We start from the raw sequence: 16,697 nt of genomic DNA, 5'->3' as shown, positions 1-16,697 counted from the left end.
ATAGTCTCAGATTGTGTTTTTTGAAATACCTAAATATTAAGTCATATCCTGAAGAATTGTTCAATATATTTCCTTTTTACCTCAGTTTATTTTTTTTTAAATAAACATGGGTCTAGAATTGGATTGATGACAGGATTGATGGCAAAAACAGGATCAAAGTTGTGGGAATTTTTTTTTCTTCTTTTATCTGTATATGATGCGTTACCTGGGTGACAGGGTGAAGTTGATGAGGGTGACTTTGGTAGAGACCTCAGGGGAGTAGTGTGGGTTTGGCAGCTTGGTGGTGATGTACATCTTGAAGTCGTCATGGTAGGGGATGATGGTATCACCCAATTTCAGCACTGTGCCACCTTGATGCTTGTATGTCTAAGAACCATAAATGCAAGTGAAGCAGACCAGCATGTGGTAGATATTTGCACACCAGCATATAATCTGTTTTCATTTGTAATAAATGTCTTTACTCACCTGTTGTAACAAGACAGGCTCGAGAGCAGGATCCAGCTCCTCGCCTATATTCTCCAAAAGGCAGGGCTTACCGAAGCGAATGGTGTTTTCAAGACTGCGTAGGAAATCTTGATCACTGAGCTTCAAAACCTCTAACCCATTTTCCCGCTCCTGGGTGACAACAGGCAGCAAGTATGGATGAGGATTAGATACAACTGCAGATGCTAGCAAGCTTTGTGGAAAAAGTCAGTGAGACTGCACTGCACCAGAATTATTATTATATCTATATATCTATAATACTGGTACTTGTAACAAAATATAATTTTAAACGATATATGTGAAGTTAAAATCTTTGTAGAACTTTGTATGACTGTTTCTTTTGTCTTTTGTCCCACTGGTGTCTTCTGCAGCTGTGGTGAGATCAGAACACAGAACAGGTGTCCTCACCTTGTTTTTGATCCACGTGTTGGCTTGTCCCTGAGGATCAATGAACAGAGCCCAGCGCAGAGAGTACTGGACAATCACACCATTCTCAACTGAAAGGTTGTCCTTCGGTAAACCTGATATCTATGCACACAGAAATGGGGAAACACGACGAGAATAAAGGTAAATGACTGAGTTCATTTGAGTCTAAAAGCATGCATGGTATATCAAGACCTTGAAGGTCAGCTGACGACAGGTTGTGCCTGACCTGCCAGGAGCGGATTTTGACTGGATCCCCCAGGGTGCTGATCAGGTTTGGTGCCTCAGTGTGTGGAACTTCTAGTTCTTTGAAAGAATGCAGCCATTCATCTGCCATGGCTGCCCTGTATTCCCCCTAAACATAAAGACAATGGACCTCCGTGTAAATAATGCAATAATGCTGCACTGATTACACGGTATATGTACAGTAAACAGTATATAAAAACAGACAGAAAAAGTGAAAACCTACCAAAAACAACAAAAATCACATTTGAATGTGAACAATTACATTCAAATGTTATGATTGCTATAGGTGTGAACTATGTTTATTGGAACAAGAAACGTTTTTTAAGTTGGCAACTTTCCACCATGAAGACATCACAATATTGAATCCTGAAAATGCAGTTAATTGGGATGGGAAATATGTATGTGGACATACAGTATGTTTTGGATGTGATGCAGCTTTTTAATATGAATTAAACAACACAATCACTGAGTTACATCCCACTTACAGTGAAGGGTCCCAGGTATGCTATGTATCCTGCAGATAGAAGCACGTCGCCTGCTACATTGTCCACCATGTAATCCAGATGTTGAACTGTTTCCTTCCAGCGCACTTTTTCATCTGCCAGTCCGCCTATGAGCTACAGAAAAACAATGCATCATCATCATCATCATCACCACCCAACTATCAATATTAAAGCAGGTCAATATATTGAAATCTTCCAATGGGACACGATTGGCCTTGTCTTTTAAGAGCAGATACTGCCTGTCTAAATCATTCATATGAATTGTTATATAGAAATACAAACGCATGCACACATGCGCACACACGCACACGCACACACGCACACACACACGTCTATCTTGTCTTATCCTTTCTTCTGACCTTGTCTGCCCGGACAAGACGGGCCTCACACAGTTGATACTTGTTGTCCAGCTCGTCTTTCTTAGCCAAACAGTCCTGGTACTTGGCCTGTAAAGTGGCAATGCCACCCTCCACCTCTGCCAATTTTCCTTTGGCATCATCCAGGATGAGCTGGGTTTCCGCTAAGTCATCCTGGGCCCCCTTGAGAGCTTGCTGTGCAAAAACATACATTAATAACGTTTAGAGTATGCTCGTATGTGAATAAACTTTCTATACGTTATACAAAAAAAGGCAAGGGCTCAAACATGGATTTGTGTATTTACCCTTTTTGGTTCCACATTCTTGGCCACAAAGTGATATATATGCATGGCTCGCACCCACTGGCAAATGGAAGTACAGGCCCTGGACACCTTGGCAATGGAGGCTGGCTGGAATTCCTCGTTATCGATGTAGGGCTGGACTAAAGTGATCACATTATCTGGGATGTTTTCCTGTAGAAATGATTCACAGAAAGCTGCTTTCAATACAACTCACAACTACCAAACAGGAAGTGACTAAATCAACATCAAAATGTAAAGAGCAGTTAAGGGTTAAATAAAATCTGATTGAGGCAGTAATCACGTTCTGGAGACACCATGACAACATATACTATGCATACAATAGCATAGTATTTAATCAATTACATACTGTAAGTATTCTACCTTATCATACTTATACAGGCCGTCCAGAAACTTGCCAGGGTCCTGTAACAGACCTTTTCCAGGTTCCCAGTAGTCGTCGATTTTGGTGCCAGGCTTCTCTCCGGGTACCTTTTTGGGTTTGATGCCTTTCATAATACACACCGCTTCAATAACCAGCTTCACCCCCGGGGGTGGTCGCTGCATTCCACGTACCTACGGAAAACAGAGGTTATATTCCACCTGCACCACATAACTTATGTCATAACATAACACAGTGAAATAGCATTTGAAGATTATATCATTATCATCAAAATCCCCATGATTACCTCAGTGACATCATTCTTATTGAGCGACTTGAGGCTGGTGAGGGCAGCATCCAGAGCCGGCAACGCCTCATCTAAATCTCGCTGGGCGTCTGCTGCTATGGCCCCTGCGAAACAGGCTTTCTCTGAAGCTTTTGCTTCCTCTTCCTGCACCGACTTCCGTGTCTCCTCTGCAACCACTGTGTCTACCTGTCAACATAAAGGGACAAAATACAGCACACACAAAATGCACAGGTTATACATATTCATTTATGGTTGTCAAGAAGGCCTGATAATGAAAGCATCATTTGAACACTAGCAGATGGACAAAGGGATACAATATATGAATATCAGTGGCAGGAGAATTCACAAAAAAGGTATATGTTATTTGTTTGGCTAAACTGCTTTACTCTATTAATGTTACTAATATTTCCTTACTTTGATGGTCTCCATGGTGACTTCAGTTTCCCTAGTAGCCTCCTCCAAAAGAGGTCTCATTGTCCCCAGGTCATCTTGCATTTTACTCACATCCTCTGCTGTGCTAAGGAGCTATAGGACCACAGGGAAGTGTCTCTAATAAGAGTGCTAATCTATATGAACATGAAATTACACATTCATTCATACTGTTAAACATCCATATTCCCTTAAGTGAGTAGGGATGACTGAGTAACCGAAAAAGTGCAAAATACACAAAGATTATAAAGAACAGATACAAATAAAGATACTAACTGTTATGGTTTCTCTAATAGTCATTTTTTTTGCCAGTGCCTTGCCTTGTCCAGACCAGTCTTCATGCGGTGACGAGCGACACACAGTTCCTGCTTCGTGCGTCCAGTGAGAGTTGAGAAGATTTTCAGCAGCTCGAGGTAGCTCTTGGGTGTGACATAGTTGTAGCGTGAAAGCTCAGCAAGGTACTGTTCACACTTCTTGGCAACCATCTGGTGGATCTTCACACACATCAATGTCTGGAGAGAAGAATCAATCAGGGAGAAACTGTGTTTGATGAAAAGTTATCTGAGTATTTTAAATTTGTACCCCAATAGTTTCCTTTTTATATAAAGACAGTACATGAATCAAGTTATAGAGATTTAAAAAGTAGTTTGATTACAGATTGTCCATCACAATGAGCGTCCTACTTTAATTGTTGCAAAAGTTATGTTATTGTTCCATGGTAATACAGTGAAATGCAGCTAAATGCAGTGAAGACGTTTCATCTTTCTTATGTCAGTGCCATTTTCTCTACTCACAAATCCTTTTACAAATCCATTTTCTTGTGGCCACTTTCGAATCAGAAAACTCCCCGACAGATGTACAACACGTCTGCTCAGTTACTAGATGTTAAATGTTGGAGCCAGTGGTGGAGTTTAGACCTCAACATAAACATGTATGAGCTCAGTCTGACAAAGAATTAGTCGCCGAAAGAGGAAGATATAAAATCATTAATCTGTGTCAAAGTTACCGTACCGAGATTCTACAATATCCAACTTTTAGCCTGTCAAGTCATCTAATCTTCCTTGGTTTATTAATGTTATGCACAACGCACGCAAGCATGCACACACACACACACACACACACACACACACACACACACACACACACACACACACACACACACACACACACACACACACACACACACACACACACACACACACACACACACACACACACACACACACACACACACACACACACACACACACACACACACACACACACACACACACACACACACACACACACACACACACAGTATCCTCACCAGTCCCCTCATGGCTGTGGGGGTGGCTTCAAGCTCAGGTAGATCATTGAGAAAAGATTTGGCCACAGCCTCCAGAGCCTCCTCTGGCCACGCGCTGAACCAGTCTATGGTGCAGCATGTCACCAATGAGGGAAACTGCCTCAGCCGTGCGCGAAACACCTCGCCGATGGGACTGCAGGGGAAGAAAGGGAGAGAACTATGAGCAATGGGCAAAGGAGGAAGGGTAAAACAGAGATGGAGGAGATGCAGTATCCATTTGTTTTCATTTTCTTTGAAGCACATTTACAAACCTCATGCAGAGCACAGTGTGGATGTTGCTGCGGACCCTCCTTATGTAGGCAGCCATGAGGTTGGGTTTAGTTGGCTGCTGTCCCAGGTCGAGCACCACGGGCTTCATTGTCATCAGGATGCGCTCCTGCTCGTCTGACGCATACAGGTTGGGAACGTCTCCAGAGTTCAAAATATTGTTGATATCTTCCAGGAAGGACTCACTCTTAATCTGGCAGATTAACACAAATATAAGAATGACTTAAAAGTGATACTTTTTATCATCATTGTCTTTGTTAATGCTTTGACTGAGAGTCATTTAAAATGTGTGCAGCAGTACAACGGGATTATTGTTATTAGCGTTACCTGTGTGTCTACGAAGAGAAAAGTGATCTGCTGGTTCTGAAGACCAGCTTTTAGCATGATACCTTTAATATCTTCCCTCCACTCTGTTTGACCGTAGTTCTTCGCAAGCTCAATCTGGAAACACTCGTACTCTGACCTGAATATAGACAACACACAGTGAAGACCATTAAATGCACATGGTGTCGTTTTTGCATCTCCGTCAGTATAAACAAGAGGTTTGCATTGAGCCTGTTCGTGTCTGTAGTAACTCAGAGAGTCTCACATATGAGATGCGAGCTTAGTGAGTGACTGGCGCCCACTGCCACCCACTCCAAGCAGCAGGGCGTTGCCCAGGGGCTGGCGCAGGATGCGGCTGATGCGGCACACATGCTCGATGGCATCCATGAAGAGCACCAACTTCATCTTAGTGGTGCTGATCTGGTTGTAGTCATCCATGTATTCCTCCATGACTTTTGCCAACTAGATGATATGACAAAATGCAATATAATTCAGAAGCAGATGATCATTACAGAACGTGAATGAAATATACAGTCACTCAGAAGAGCCAAGCATGCCATCATACTACACAGAATATGAATTAATCAGAATCATAACTGGGACATTATTTTTTAAACATGACATATTACTGGTAATAAGGATTTTTTGTCAAAATAAATACACATTTTTTTTGTCTACAGGAAAATAAAGCAACTAGCATATTTTCAACATGGGTCATGGGTCCACTCACCTTGTCCTTATCTTCTATGTGCGTATAGACTCTTTTGTCAGCTCCAGGAATCATGAAATCTCCGTACACAACGGGTTGGCAAGACACCACCTCCTCAAAGCAGCAGTCAAACTCCTGAATGCAATCCTTCAGCAGCTGGTTGAACCAGTCCCTGTCCTCAGCACACACCAGGCGGTCCTGGAAAATCCGGCAGCTCTCGTGGTACCACAGCTTCAGCAGCTGCGTCTTGTCCTAAAAACACAAGTCATTCTACTTTAACATACATGAGACGGTCAAAAACCTTTTCAGCCTCTTCTCATCGAAAACGTCTCCATATTTCTTATGTTGTTGCATTGGCTTATACAAGTTATTTCTGAGGGATCAGGTGTCTAAAGCAGAGAAAGACATTCCTACAATCTATAGTAATGTGATTGTTTTTTTTACATTAATTTCATTGTGTCGGATCTGACTACCTCTATCATGCCAGCCTCAGCCATGAGGATACCCTGGAAGACCTTGGACAGGTCTCTAAGGTTGAAGGTGTAATGGGACTTGGATGGCGTTGGGAGAAGCTGGGAAGTAATGGTAGAGTAGACTCGGATAGTGGCGTCTACGAGAGACTCATTCAGCGGCTGGATTTCTGGCACGGGTTCTGATGAAAAGCAGCAGGATAGAAGAGACATGTGACATGAAATTCACTTGAAATTCAGTTTACTTAATGCCTTGACAATGCTTAATCGGATGCTTTTTTTGTTTTTTTAAAAATAAAATGACAAACATTCAAACCATGTGTCTTTTTATAGTATACATGCTATACTAACTTAGGAGTTTTAAATAACATTTTATACGATTTGTACTCCTTGTATTCTTCCTTTCACTTTCTCCCTGACTTACTGCCAGGTTCCCTTTTTACTCATATTTCCATCTGAAAGAAAATGGAGATTCTGGTTTTTGTTTTGTTTCCACAAGCTAATCCAAGGATTTTCTAACCTGCAACTACTCTTTCACTAATGCGTGGACTAAGCAGCCCTGACTCACCCATCCAGTTGCCTAGGATGGTGGAGAAAATCCTCTTCTTGCTGCCATGGTCCATTTCAGTGAAGGACAGGAAGTTGAAGTGGCGAGTGAAGCGCTGGGTGATGGGATTGCGGCCTCCACCTGGAGGTCCCATGGCACAGGCAAAATTGATGTCCACCAAGTGCTTGAAAGTACCTGTTTAGTGAGGACCGGGAACAAAAGGGGTTGAACACAATTCATATTGTGATCAAAAGTGAAACATGGTATAATAGTGTACAGTCGGTACAAAAAGAAACCAAAAGGTCGGCAATTAAAACATATATTATAATATACATAACATTTTTTTTAATGTGCTCACCTATCTGCTTCCTGTCATACCACCCTCCGTGGTCGATCCATTGCCGCAGAAGTTCAATAGGAGGCTGGGCACCATAGGTTTCCAACATTGGCATGTTTAGATCGTCAATGAAGAAGATAAAGTATTTCCCTACAGGAGGCCCAAACACACCCTTGCGCCTGACACACAGGCACATGCATCATTCAAATGATGACTCACAAATACAGTATATTGTTGCATTGTAAACAAATGTGTTGTCAAATGGAAACACGTAGACTGAATGTATAGTAGAGCAGACATACCTTTTGTCTAGTTTACTGTCGATGTAGTCCTGAGTCTGGTTGGCTGAGGTGCGAGCAGAGAACACCAGGAAGTGTGTGATGAATTCCGCCGGCATGTTGTTCAGCAGCTTGTCGGACATGGTCAGAGTCTTTCCTGTGCCAGTTGGTCCAATACAGAGCACCTGAATCACAAACACACACAAATATGACTCTAGTGTCATAGTGCCTTTTTAAGGAAATAAACGCATTTGAAAATTAAGACAATTCTCATCGTATTCTGAATAAAAGTTTTAATACAAAAATGTTCAGTGAAGACTAACAAGTGATGCAATTTCTTACCATATCTATTTCAAACTGTCGACAGATGTGTGAAGATTAAATACAATCAAAGTACTCACAGGTTTCTTATTGGTTAGAAGCATATCCATCAGGAAAGACATTCTCACAGTGTCGACCGTGGGAACGATGATATCAGAATAGTTTGTCTCTGGGGTGATGTCTACTTTCTTTGTGTATTTCATCCAGCTGACCCACTCGACCTAGAGTACAAGCAAAGAGTGGTCAATAGAAAAAAAATATGTATCTGCAGTCCATACATAATCTGTATGTTCAAGCACCATCTGTTTACTTTTCTTTCCTCCTCTTGTTCATCCTCCTCCAAGGCACTAATCCCTGCATCATCCAGCCTGTAGTCATAGACTTGGCCCTCCTCTGGAAAACATAACTGAATCTGCAGTAGAAACACATTTACATTGATCAAAACAAACCTCTGTTCAGAAATAATCCAACAATTAATACTTTGCCACTGAAATGCAAAGACAGAGACTGTGATCTGACCTTCTCCACTGCCATTTTCTTCTTGAACCAGGCACTGAAGCGCTGGCAGCTGGCCGCATCTCCTGTGGCTCCTACACTCCACACCAGAGAAAAAAAGAACCAGGGCTCGATCAGCTCCTTCAGACGGTCCAGTTTCTTTTGAGGTCGTGGCTTTTCATCCTACAAGACAATAAAGGCTTGGTAGGGGGAGCAACACAACACTATCTAGTCCAAAGAACAAGAGATTCTAAGCATAGGACACACAGCTGAAACTTCAACCAGTGCTCTTGTTAGTACAATCAGCACAGTTGCACAGAAATCAATATATCCCTTTATCATGGGTTATTCTAACACAGCAAAACTCACACCTCTTTAGTGTCAAAGGGATGGAAGAAGCAGTCCATTAGTTTCAGTAGACTACAGGCAAGGTTACTGTCTAAGGAAGTGATGACCTCCTTTACTGACGTGCGGACAAATGTGATGGAGTCCTGTATAAAAGTACAGACAAAGAAAGAAAAAAAAGCAACAGATTGTTAATGTTATAACAACCATTATCTATGATAATAAAAAAAAACTCCAGATTCCTTGCAGGTCTCTCTCAGTTATTTCCTCCCTCTCACCTCCAGGAATCTGGTAAAAAGGGAGCTGAGCTGTTCCGTGTATGGTTTCAAGGCTTCAGGGACCTGCTTCAGCCAGCACTCTGTAAAAGAGACGAGGCCCAAAATGCTGGGCTCCAGATAGACCATGCCACAGCGAGACACCGTGGCCGGGGACGCCACGGCCAAGTCCTGCACCTCAAACATCATGGTCATCACCTGCAAGGTGGAAGACACAAAATATTTGGATGCATATGGGACAAAAGTCAACACATCAATGGAAAAAAAACAAGACTGTGAAAGGATAACCATACATCTGAGAGCTTAATGATTTCTCCTGAGCTGAGGCACAGTTTTTTGTTGTCATCCAGCACAGTGTTCATGTTCTCAATCCACACGGCATCCACTGGCCCATCAAACATGTACCACTTTTTCTCTGTGTCCATAGATGATGCCCCTCCACGTATAAGAGATGATAGGATACCATCTGTCCTACAAGGGTGGAGAAAAGGGTCAAATGGGGTTGTATGACAACAACAATAATAATTGTATCTTTTTTTGTTTCCTCTGTAGTTTGTGTAGAACAAAGTATTTCTTACCACTCATGGGTGAGCAAGTCATACTCCCCATAGAGCTGTCCCATGGTGATAGATTTTGGGTTGAGGACAAACATGTGAACTTGCTCGTACATCCCACCACTCACAGAGGGCTGGCCCTTCAAAGCTGTCAATGCGTCACCCAGTATTTCATAACACTAAAACACACAATGATAATACTTACATAGAAGACTCTGCATGACAAAAAAATCACTTTCAACTTATAATAAAAAACTATAACATAGACTATACTACTATACTACTATACACTACTATAACAAGACTGACTTTGGTTTTACCAGATCCAGAGGGTCCCACCAACATCAGGCCGTGTCTCACCACAGTGGTCTCATACAGCTGAATACACTTACTGATATACCCTGCAATGATAATCATCAAAGTACCATCACCTACTTACTCTGTAAGCACAGGTAACATAGCACACCTCAAAAGAAACACGAGGACCACAAACCATCCACATCTTTGAGGTGCTTCTTGTTGCATACACTGCGCAGGGATTCTTCAAGTATGCCATAGTTGATTGGCTGCTGTTTCGTGTTGGGGAAAAGGTCGGACACAATACCGTTGAAGAGCTTCAGGTCGTCCTGTAAGAACTTTGGTATATTGACGTCTCCAATGGCCCGCAGGCAGATCAACTCCTGAGGACACAGTGAGATTGCAAAAGAAATAGATTTTAATTGGGGAGGTACAGTTTTTTTTTAAATGCCACTCAATATTCCTGCTGTCTTTTCTTATACTTAACAAGAGAAGAATTTCTAACCTCATCCATGTCAAGATTTTCTCTCTTGAGGTTTCCAGCAGCAGAAATCACAGTCTTCACAGCTCTCATACCAAAGTCATAATGATCCTTCACATGAACAGAGCAACAGTCAGCACATATTCTTGTCATTCGAAAGTACATAAACATACATTAATTACCAGTTTGTATTTGCCTTACGTCCTTACACTCTACACATTGTATTAACAATTTGTTGGATGACAATCTTTTTATATTCAAATAGAGTCTAAGGTCTGCTACAATTATAACATACAGTCATGTCCATGGACAAATTACACATTTTACTGGGGGTGAGAATTGTATATTTGGAGTTTATACAAATTCTAACACTGATTTCCACAGGGTCCTCACACTACCTGAGCGCTGAGCTGTTCAGAGGAGAGCTTGAACGTGGCAGTGATCTTCTTGGAGAGGACTTTGGCGTCACTGAAGCCAAACGAGTACAAGGAGATCTCAGCTATCATGGCATAGTCAGGGACCATCATGGCCACAGGGCGAAACAGGGCCTGTGAAAAGTATAAAAAATCTAATTTGCTGCTTGTCCTCAGTGCTATATAGTTATTAAAGATTTAATCATCACTTCAAACCTTGAGATTGTCGGGCAGCTCTGTGCGACCGGCGTATCCAGGATTCATAGTGATGAATACAGCACAAGAAGGGACAAGAGGGATCTCTGACCCCTCAAACTCAAACCGCTCCGCCTAAAAACAGGAAATGCACATAATGATTTAAGAGAAACAAAGGAGTTCTTCTTTTCAGTGTTTAACTGGCCTACAAATGTGCAGTTTTTATTATTATTATTATTATTATTAATTCATTATTATTATTATTTTTTAATGGGGTTCATTTTTAATGGGATAATGGTATAGTTTGCATATTTAACATGCTACTCAACTTATATCACTAATATCACAGATAGTTTACGAAAAGTCATAAGCATCTTCAGATATATGTAACATGCTGATGTAGTAGTACCTGTGTTGGTATTACATCACAGTATACAGTAATGATTCAAAGTCTGTGTAATGGCACCAGGAGGAGAGGATTATTCAACAATATATTTTAATCAAGAACATATGAAATATTCATACTTTATTCTCATTGTAATCAAGCAGTGATTACAACAACACAACAGTAACAACAAAACTAAAGTAGTGTAGTACAGTAGACACCACAGTGTGAATTTCTGGTAAATCAGCTCCTCACCCTTTGCTGTTGGGCCTTTTGTATCGTAGTGATCTGCTGTGCCACCACTGACAACACCTCCACATCAATACGATTAAATTCGTCAAAGCATGCCCAGGCACCAGAGCTGCAGAATGGACGACAGATAGGAAAACCCGCCGGATTGTAATAGACAGCAACATTTGTGACATTTAATAGCCAAACACTGGATCTGATCGCCTCTTACCTGGCCAGTCCTTTGAGGAACTTGCCCATGGCAATGAAGTCCAGCTGATCAGAGCAATTAAAAACCACCGTCTGTATGGCCAGAGCCTTTCCCAGGTCTTTAGTGGTTTCTGTTTTTCCTGTCCCTGCTGGACCTGCGGGAGCTCCTCCAAACTTCAGGTGCAGGGCACCTGTCAGGGTCAGGTAGCATCTGAGAGAGTCAGAAAGTGACGTGTTCAAAGGAGTATATGGCATTTAGTCAAAAGCAGAGTGGGTATGTCTAGCTTCTAGGTGTCTACCTGTCTGTGAGAGGGGTGATGACCAGGCGTCCAGAGTTACCAAGGTACTCATATCCATATAAGAACTCTGCATTCACAGCTCGGATGTACAAGTCATCTTTTGCCCAGTAGTACCTACAAACAATCAGTAAATCACTCATTTCTGCAAACAAAATATCCAAGAAAGATAATACGCAGTGGACTCCAAGGTCAGGATCAAGATAAAAGAAAAAAGGAAAAAAAAGAAACACTAAAATCTAACCTGAGCTGGCTGATCCACTCAAAGTCATTGATGCTTGAGACCTTCTGCTCCACCAGCTTGGCTGCTACATCCTTAGCATGGACCTCTATGACAATGAGGGCAGAGAGCACAGCTCGCTGCATATTAGAGAGACCCCCTCTCACCAGATGCACCAGGTCCCCCAGCTGCACATACCAAAAAAGCATTATGTTGAGAATGTTGACATGCTCCGTAAAGTGTGAAAAATAATCAGTAGAGTATATATTTTTTTTTACTTATAATATTTGCCAGTCTAATACAAAGTCCACACCTGTCTTTGTAGTTGAGGGTAAAGGCGGTTGGCCATGTCTCCCTGCTCCAAAGCCTCAGACACCTCCATAGTCCAGAAGACTTGACAGCCAGCTATCACCACTTGACCCGGCCACGACAACACCCACTCTCCCCGAGGTTGCTGAGGGGTCAAGAGGGCACACATATATCTTACAAGAGCTGGACACCTTCAAAATGCCCCGACTTGAAAAAAAAAAGGACCTATACATGAGTAGTAAACACATCATAACCATCAAACTGTAAGTCAAGAACGCAGACCTCAGGGTAGACTTTGAGTGAGCGTTCGATGCTATCTCTCAACGTGGCCTTCATAGACAACTCCACATGCTTCAGCCAGTTTTCCACATTTCCGGTCGGCCAAACTGGAAGGAACAGCTCCACCTCTTCCCCTTCTCCGGAGTACATATGTGTGATCTTTAGATCTGACTGAAATTTAAGCTGACAAGCAGGGGATGGGACAATCAGAAGGTGAGCAAGTTTATCTTTCCTGTAATCTGCAAGCAGAGCAATTGTAAAGAACAAACCAAGCAAAACAAACCTTTGCAATGTTCTCAAAGCATTTGCGCAGATGTGGTTGAACAGCAGTGGGATCTTTGGTTTGGGAAAGAATTTCCAGGAGCTCATCATCTGACAGGAAGTAAAACCTACAGACAAATATTCTGTTTAGTGCTTCTCTTGGTATCATCGCTTTGCCGATATAAAGCTGCAAAAAGGTTTTTGCTTTGCACTTATTGGTGATGGGGGGTCTCATGTGAAATTTACTTAATTATAAACTTTGCTGGAAATCAACAGACTGATAAATCTTTGAGTAACACAATCAGAAACTGTTGACCAAAAGTACTTTGAGGACTCTTTCACAGGTGGCGTACCTGGGGAAGGAGCTTCGTTTAGTCTCCAAGTACTCACTGAGACCCTTCTGCACCTGTTCCAAAAGTGTGTTGCACTGCTGCAGTTTGTCTAGCAGGCGCGCATCAGGACACAGCTCAATCACCTTGAAGTACATTGCAGAAACATACATTGAAAGTTAACAACAAACACAAGCATCGTTTTTATCTGTTCAAAGCTCTGCCCTTTAATATGAAGCTCTGACTTTTGGATTATTGAAGGCGGATAGCATGATTCTTTTCCATGTTTGATCCATTTGTTGGTATCGTTTTCCTTCCACAGGCAGCTGCTGGGTGATGTCATCAGAGCTGAAGATGGGCTCCAGGTAGAGCCAGGACCGCTGACAAGTCAGCCACTCCTCCAGCACATCCTGCAAGCACCAGAAGAGGGCAGTAGCACAACATACTGTAAGCCACTGCATGACAATGTGAGAATGCCTGTGAATGTGTGTGTGTGTGTGTGTGTGTGTGTGTGTGTGTGTGTGTGTGTGTGTGTGTGTGTGTGTGTGTGTGTGTATGTGTGTGTGTATGTGTGCTCATGTGTGTACTTGAGTCATTCTGAGCTTGCTCTCCCAGGTGTTGATGCGGCCCTCAAAGAATTTCTTAAAGGGAGAGAAGGACATGCTCTGCGTCATGACAATGTGGTCGTCTAGCAACTGGGATGCTTCATCTGGGCTCTTGAGGATGTAGGTGCCTGTATCCTTGTAAGGCAGCACATCAAACAGTATTGGCGCCCACTCTTGTTCCATCTTCACCAGGGCCTGGGTAAGAAGGTGTGGGAAAAAAAAATATAGCAGCCAAAAGTTGTATTGTATGTATTCCCACATTGACAATGTGCATCAGCAAGGACATTTAAGTAGAGTTGAATGGAGCTTAAAATGTTCTCTCTCAAGTCTCCTATTGTGAATTTACATTTAAATTTCTTCATTTGGCTCATGCGGAGGATAAAAATAGCCTGAATATGAGTATGACTCTGGTTGAAAGGTACCTGCTCAATGGTGTACTCTTTCCCAGCCACTTCAGCCACATGAGCTATGTCGTCCACATGGTTCTGCAGGCCGAGCTCCAGGCAGCGGGAGAAGGTCAGGTTGGCTTTGGGCTTGACTTTCATCTGAATGCGTTCAGAAAGCAACTCCCAATGGCGACTCTTCATCCCCGGGTTCCTGAGGCCCTGAATCAGAGGGATGTAGGGGTGGAACTCCTCTATCCTGCTGCGGATCGCAGTTGCCACCATCTGGCAGTCTTGTGTCATGAAAGACAAAGAGAGTTGGCCAAGAAGACAACAGGTCAGCCTCACCACACAGACAAATACACTTCTATCACCGGTAATACATGTTTCACCTACCAGGAATGTCCTTGAACTGCTTAATACACTTGTGCATGGTCTTGAGGGCATCTGTGACGTTACGCTCAAGCTGCTCAGGGTCGATGAACGACAGCGGGTCATTGAGCCAGCACTCATGCCAATGTAGCCAGTCAGAGGTGGTGGTCCATAAGTCTTTAAAAGGCTGGAAGTCCTTAACCATCTTTTGTAGATGATCATACTGTAATAAAAGTTTTACTGTCAGAAAACCCAAGACAAATTTGAATGACAAACTTTTACACTTGATGCACTTTGTTTTTCACTCACGTTCGTGACAGGAGCACCAAACAGACGTTCTCTGGTGTTGTAGGTCTGGGCCAAATTCTGACACTCCTTGAGCTGCTTGTTTGTACGCCTCACCTCGTTGGCCACCTCATGGGCATGATTAATGTCTGCATGGCTCGCAAACCCAGCAACCAGCATCTATGAATACAGTTGGAGTGACTTATAAGCTAATAATACCATCTCAAGTCGATGAAAATAAACAAAACTATTTCTGAGATAAAAACACGGGTTAAAGTACGGGATTTAAAAAAAAAAAAAACACTGGCAAGCTGCTGACAAGTCATTATAGAGAACCACTGGTCCACTTCAAGACATATTCAATGGTCAGACCGTATAGCGGGCGCCTGGTCTTAGTTGACACTATAGTAAGTAGTCATTAAATACAAAGCCCTAGTTGGCTCAGCTGACCTGTAGAGAGTCCAGGGTTTCCTCGAAGCTGTTCTGATTAACTAGCTGGATCTTGCGGAAGCGCTCCTCATCCTCCACATGCTGGACGGCTGTTGCTTCAATCTGGCTGATTATCTTTTGAGGCCATCCGATCGCTGTCCACCTACAAAGATGATTAACAGTTCAAATCAGTTTAAATTCTCCTCAGTTCCTTCTATTTACTCTAACAACATCAGAGCCTATATTAGAACATATTATTCAAATGTTCATATCAGATTTTTTCTTGATTGACATGATGATTATACTTTTTATTTGCATCCTCATCCGGAAGACAGTAGCAAAGTTCTTCTGTTAGCTCATAGTCGGATAGGATCTTGCTGATAATTTCCTGTTGTGGACATATTGGGAAAAAAATAAGGGTTACTGACAACACATACCTTCATTGGAATATGAATGCTAGAAATATCCATTTCACAATTCCATCCCTGTACCTTGTAACTCTTGAGCTGTCCCGGGATTTGTTTCATCCAGTCCCTCTTTTCAGCCAGCTCTTCAATGGTGTCGGGGTTCTCACGTAACTTTCTGCTCATAATGTTACACTCTTCACACGCCTACACACACAAGATAACACCATTCAAAGCAAAAGAAAATTAAATAGGCAGATGGAATTAAATGTGGATCCTCTGTATCCAACACTTGATACTGACACCGTATACATATTTTGAAATAGTTGTGTTTTCTGGGCGCTAATCAAATGACTTACATCATCGATCTTCTTGCGTAGCTTCAGAGTAAGGCGTTGCAACATTGCATTGGCTAAAGCCTTTCTTTTGTTACAGAGCGCCTGGCGTACAGCCTCTACACGGACATTAAATGGACCAATCATGATGGAGGATGGCAAGGAGCGTTCAATCCTTTCCTTTTCTTTGAGATGTTGTTCCACCTCTTTCTTCACTTCTTGAGATGTCTGCTCCGCAGACGCCTGACCACTGGTGGCAAAAATAGAGTCATAACAGAAATTG

The 16,697-nt window shown here is 42.4% G+C and overlaps 1 protein-coding gene across 3 annotated transcripts in view; it reads right to left on the bottom strand.

The window, feature by feature from the left end:
- Positions 1 to 16,697, bottom strand: part of dnah1 (dynein, axonemal, heavy chain 1) — a 31,372-nt gene that overhangs the window by 8,603 nt on the left and 6,072 nt on the right. For all 3 annotated transcript variants that reach the window (XM_035631342.2, XM_035631340.2, XM_035631341.2), the window contains 49 exons: positions 16,439 to 16,664; positions 16,167 to 16,286; positions 15,981 to 16,063; positions 15,697 to 15,838; positions 15,271 to 15,426; positions 14,986 to 15,184; positions 14,629 to 14,882; positions 14,189 to 14,401; positions 13,847 to 14,011; positions 13,626 to 13,747; positions 13,295 to 13,400; positions 13,015 to 13,194; positions 12,737 to 12,877; positions 12,448 to 12,611; positions 12,207 to 12,320; positions 11,930 to 12,118; positions 11,725 to 11,830; positions 11,106 to 11,219; positions 10,875 to 11,024; positions 10,501 to 10,587; positions 10,192 to 10,378; positions 10,008 to 10,099; positions 9,723 to 9,877; positions 9,438 to 9,615; positions 9,148 to 9,342; positions 8,896 to 9,015; positions 8,549 to 8,707; positions 8,340 to 8,441; positions 8,110 to 8,250; positions 7,733 to 7,893; positions 7,452 to 7,609; positions 7,115 to 7,288; positions 6,550 to 6,728; positions 6,098 to 6,328; positions 5,633 to 5,829; positions 5,371 to 5,506; positions 5,028 to 5,236; positions 4,738 to 4,909; positions 3,749 to 3,940; positions 3,414 to 3,524; positions 3,000 to 3,185; positions 2,695 to 2,886; positions 2,317 to 2,484; positions 2,015 to 2,206; positions 1,638 to 1,769; positions 1,136 to 1,261; positions 892 to 1,011; positions 466 to 615; positions 206 to 366 (listed from right to left, as the gene is read on the bottom strand). In XM_035631342.2, the coding sequence (XP_035487235.1) occupies positions 206 to 366; positions 466 to 615; positions 892 to 1,011; positions 1,136 to 1,261; positions 1,638 to 1,769; positions 2,015 to 2,206; positions 2,317 to 2,484; positions 2,695 to 2,886; positions 3,000 to 3,185; positions 3,414 to 3,524; positions 3,749 to 3,940; positions 4,738 to 4,909; positions 5,028 to 5,236; positions 5,371 to 5,506; positions 5,633 to 5,829; positions 6,098 to 6,328; positions 6,550 to 6,728; positions 7,115 to 7,288; positions 7,452 to 7,609; positions 7,733 to 7,893; positions 8,110 to 8,250; positions 8,340 to 8,441; positions 8,549 to 8,707; positions 8,896 to 9,015; positions 9,148 to 9,342; positions 9,438 to 9,615; positions 9,723 to 9,877; positions 10,008 to 10,099; positions 10,192 to 10,378; positions 10,501 to 10,587; positions 10,875 to 11,024; positions 11,106 to 11,219; positions 11,725 to 11,830; positions 11,930 to 12,118; positions 12,207 to 12,320; positions 12,448 to 12,611; positions 12,737 to 12,877; positions 13,015 to 13,194; positions 13,295 to 13,400; positions 13,626 to 13,747; positions 13,847 to 14,011; positions 14,189 to 14,401; positions 14,629 to 14,882; positions 14,986 to 15,184; positions 15,271 to 15,426; positions 15,697 to 15,838; positions 15,981 to 16,063; positions 16,167 to 16,286; positions 16,439 to 16,664 (7,707 nt within the window). The remainder of the gene's footprint in view (positions 1 to 205; positions 367 to 465; positions 616 to 891; positions 1,012 to 1,135; positions 1,262 to 1,637; positions 1,770 to 2,014; positions 2,207 to 2,316; positions 2,485 to 2,694; positions 2,887 to 2,999; positions 3,186 to 3,413; positions 3,525 to 3,748; positions 3,941 to 4,737; positions 4,910 to 5,027; positions 5,237 to 5,370; positions 5,507 to 5,632; positions 5,830 to 6,097; positions 6,329 to 6,549; positions 6,729 to 7,114; positions 7,289 to 7,451; positions 7,610 to 7,732; positions 7,894 to 8,109; positions 8,251 to 8,339; positions 8,442 to 8,548; positions 8,708 to 8,895; positions 9,016 to 9,147; positions 9,343 to 9,437; positions 9,616 to 9,722; positions 9,878 to 10,007; positions 10,100 to 10,191; positions 10,379 to 10,500; positions 10,588 to 10,874; positions 11,025 to 11,105; positions 11,220 to 11,724; positions 11,831 to 11,929; positions 12,119 to 12,206; positions 12,321 to 12,447; positions 12,612 to 12,736; positions 12,878 to 13,014; positions 13,195 to 13,294; positions 13,401 to 13,625; positions 13,748 to 13,846; positions 14,012 to 14,188; positions 14,402 to 14,628; positions 14,883 to 14,985; positions 15,185 to 15,270; positions 15,427 to 15,696; positions 15,839 to 15,980; positions 16,064 to 16,166; positions 16,287 to 16,438; positions 16,665 to 16,697) is intronic.

This window comes from Scophthalmus maximus, chromosome 6, assembly GCF_022379125.1.
Source record: "Scophthalmus maximus strain ysfricsl-2021 chromosome 6, ASM2237912v1, whole genome shotgun sequence".
NCBI lineage: Eukaryota > Metazoa > Chordata > Actinopteri > Pleuronectiformes > Scophthalmidae > Scophthalmus > Scophthalmus maximus.
Note: the sequence above shows the minus strand (reverse complement) of the source record. Positions and strands in the feature narration are given on the sequence as shown.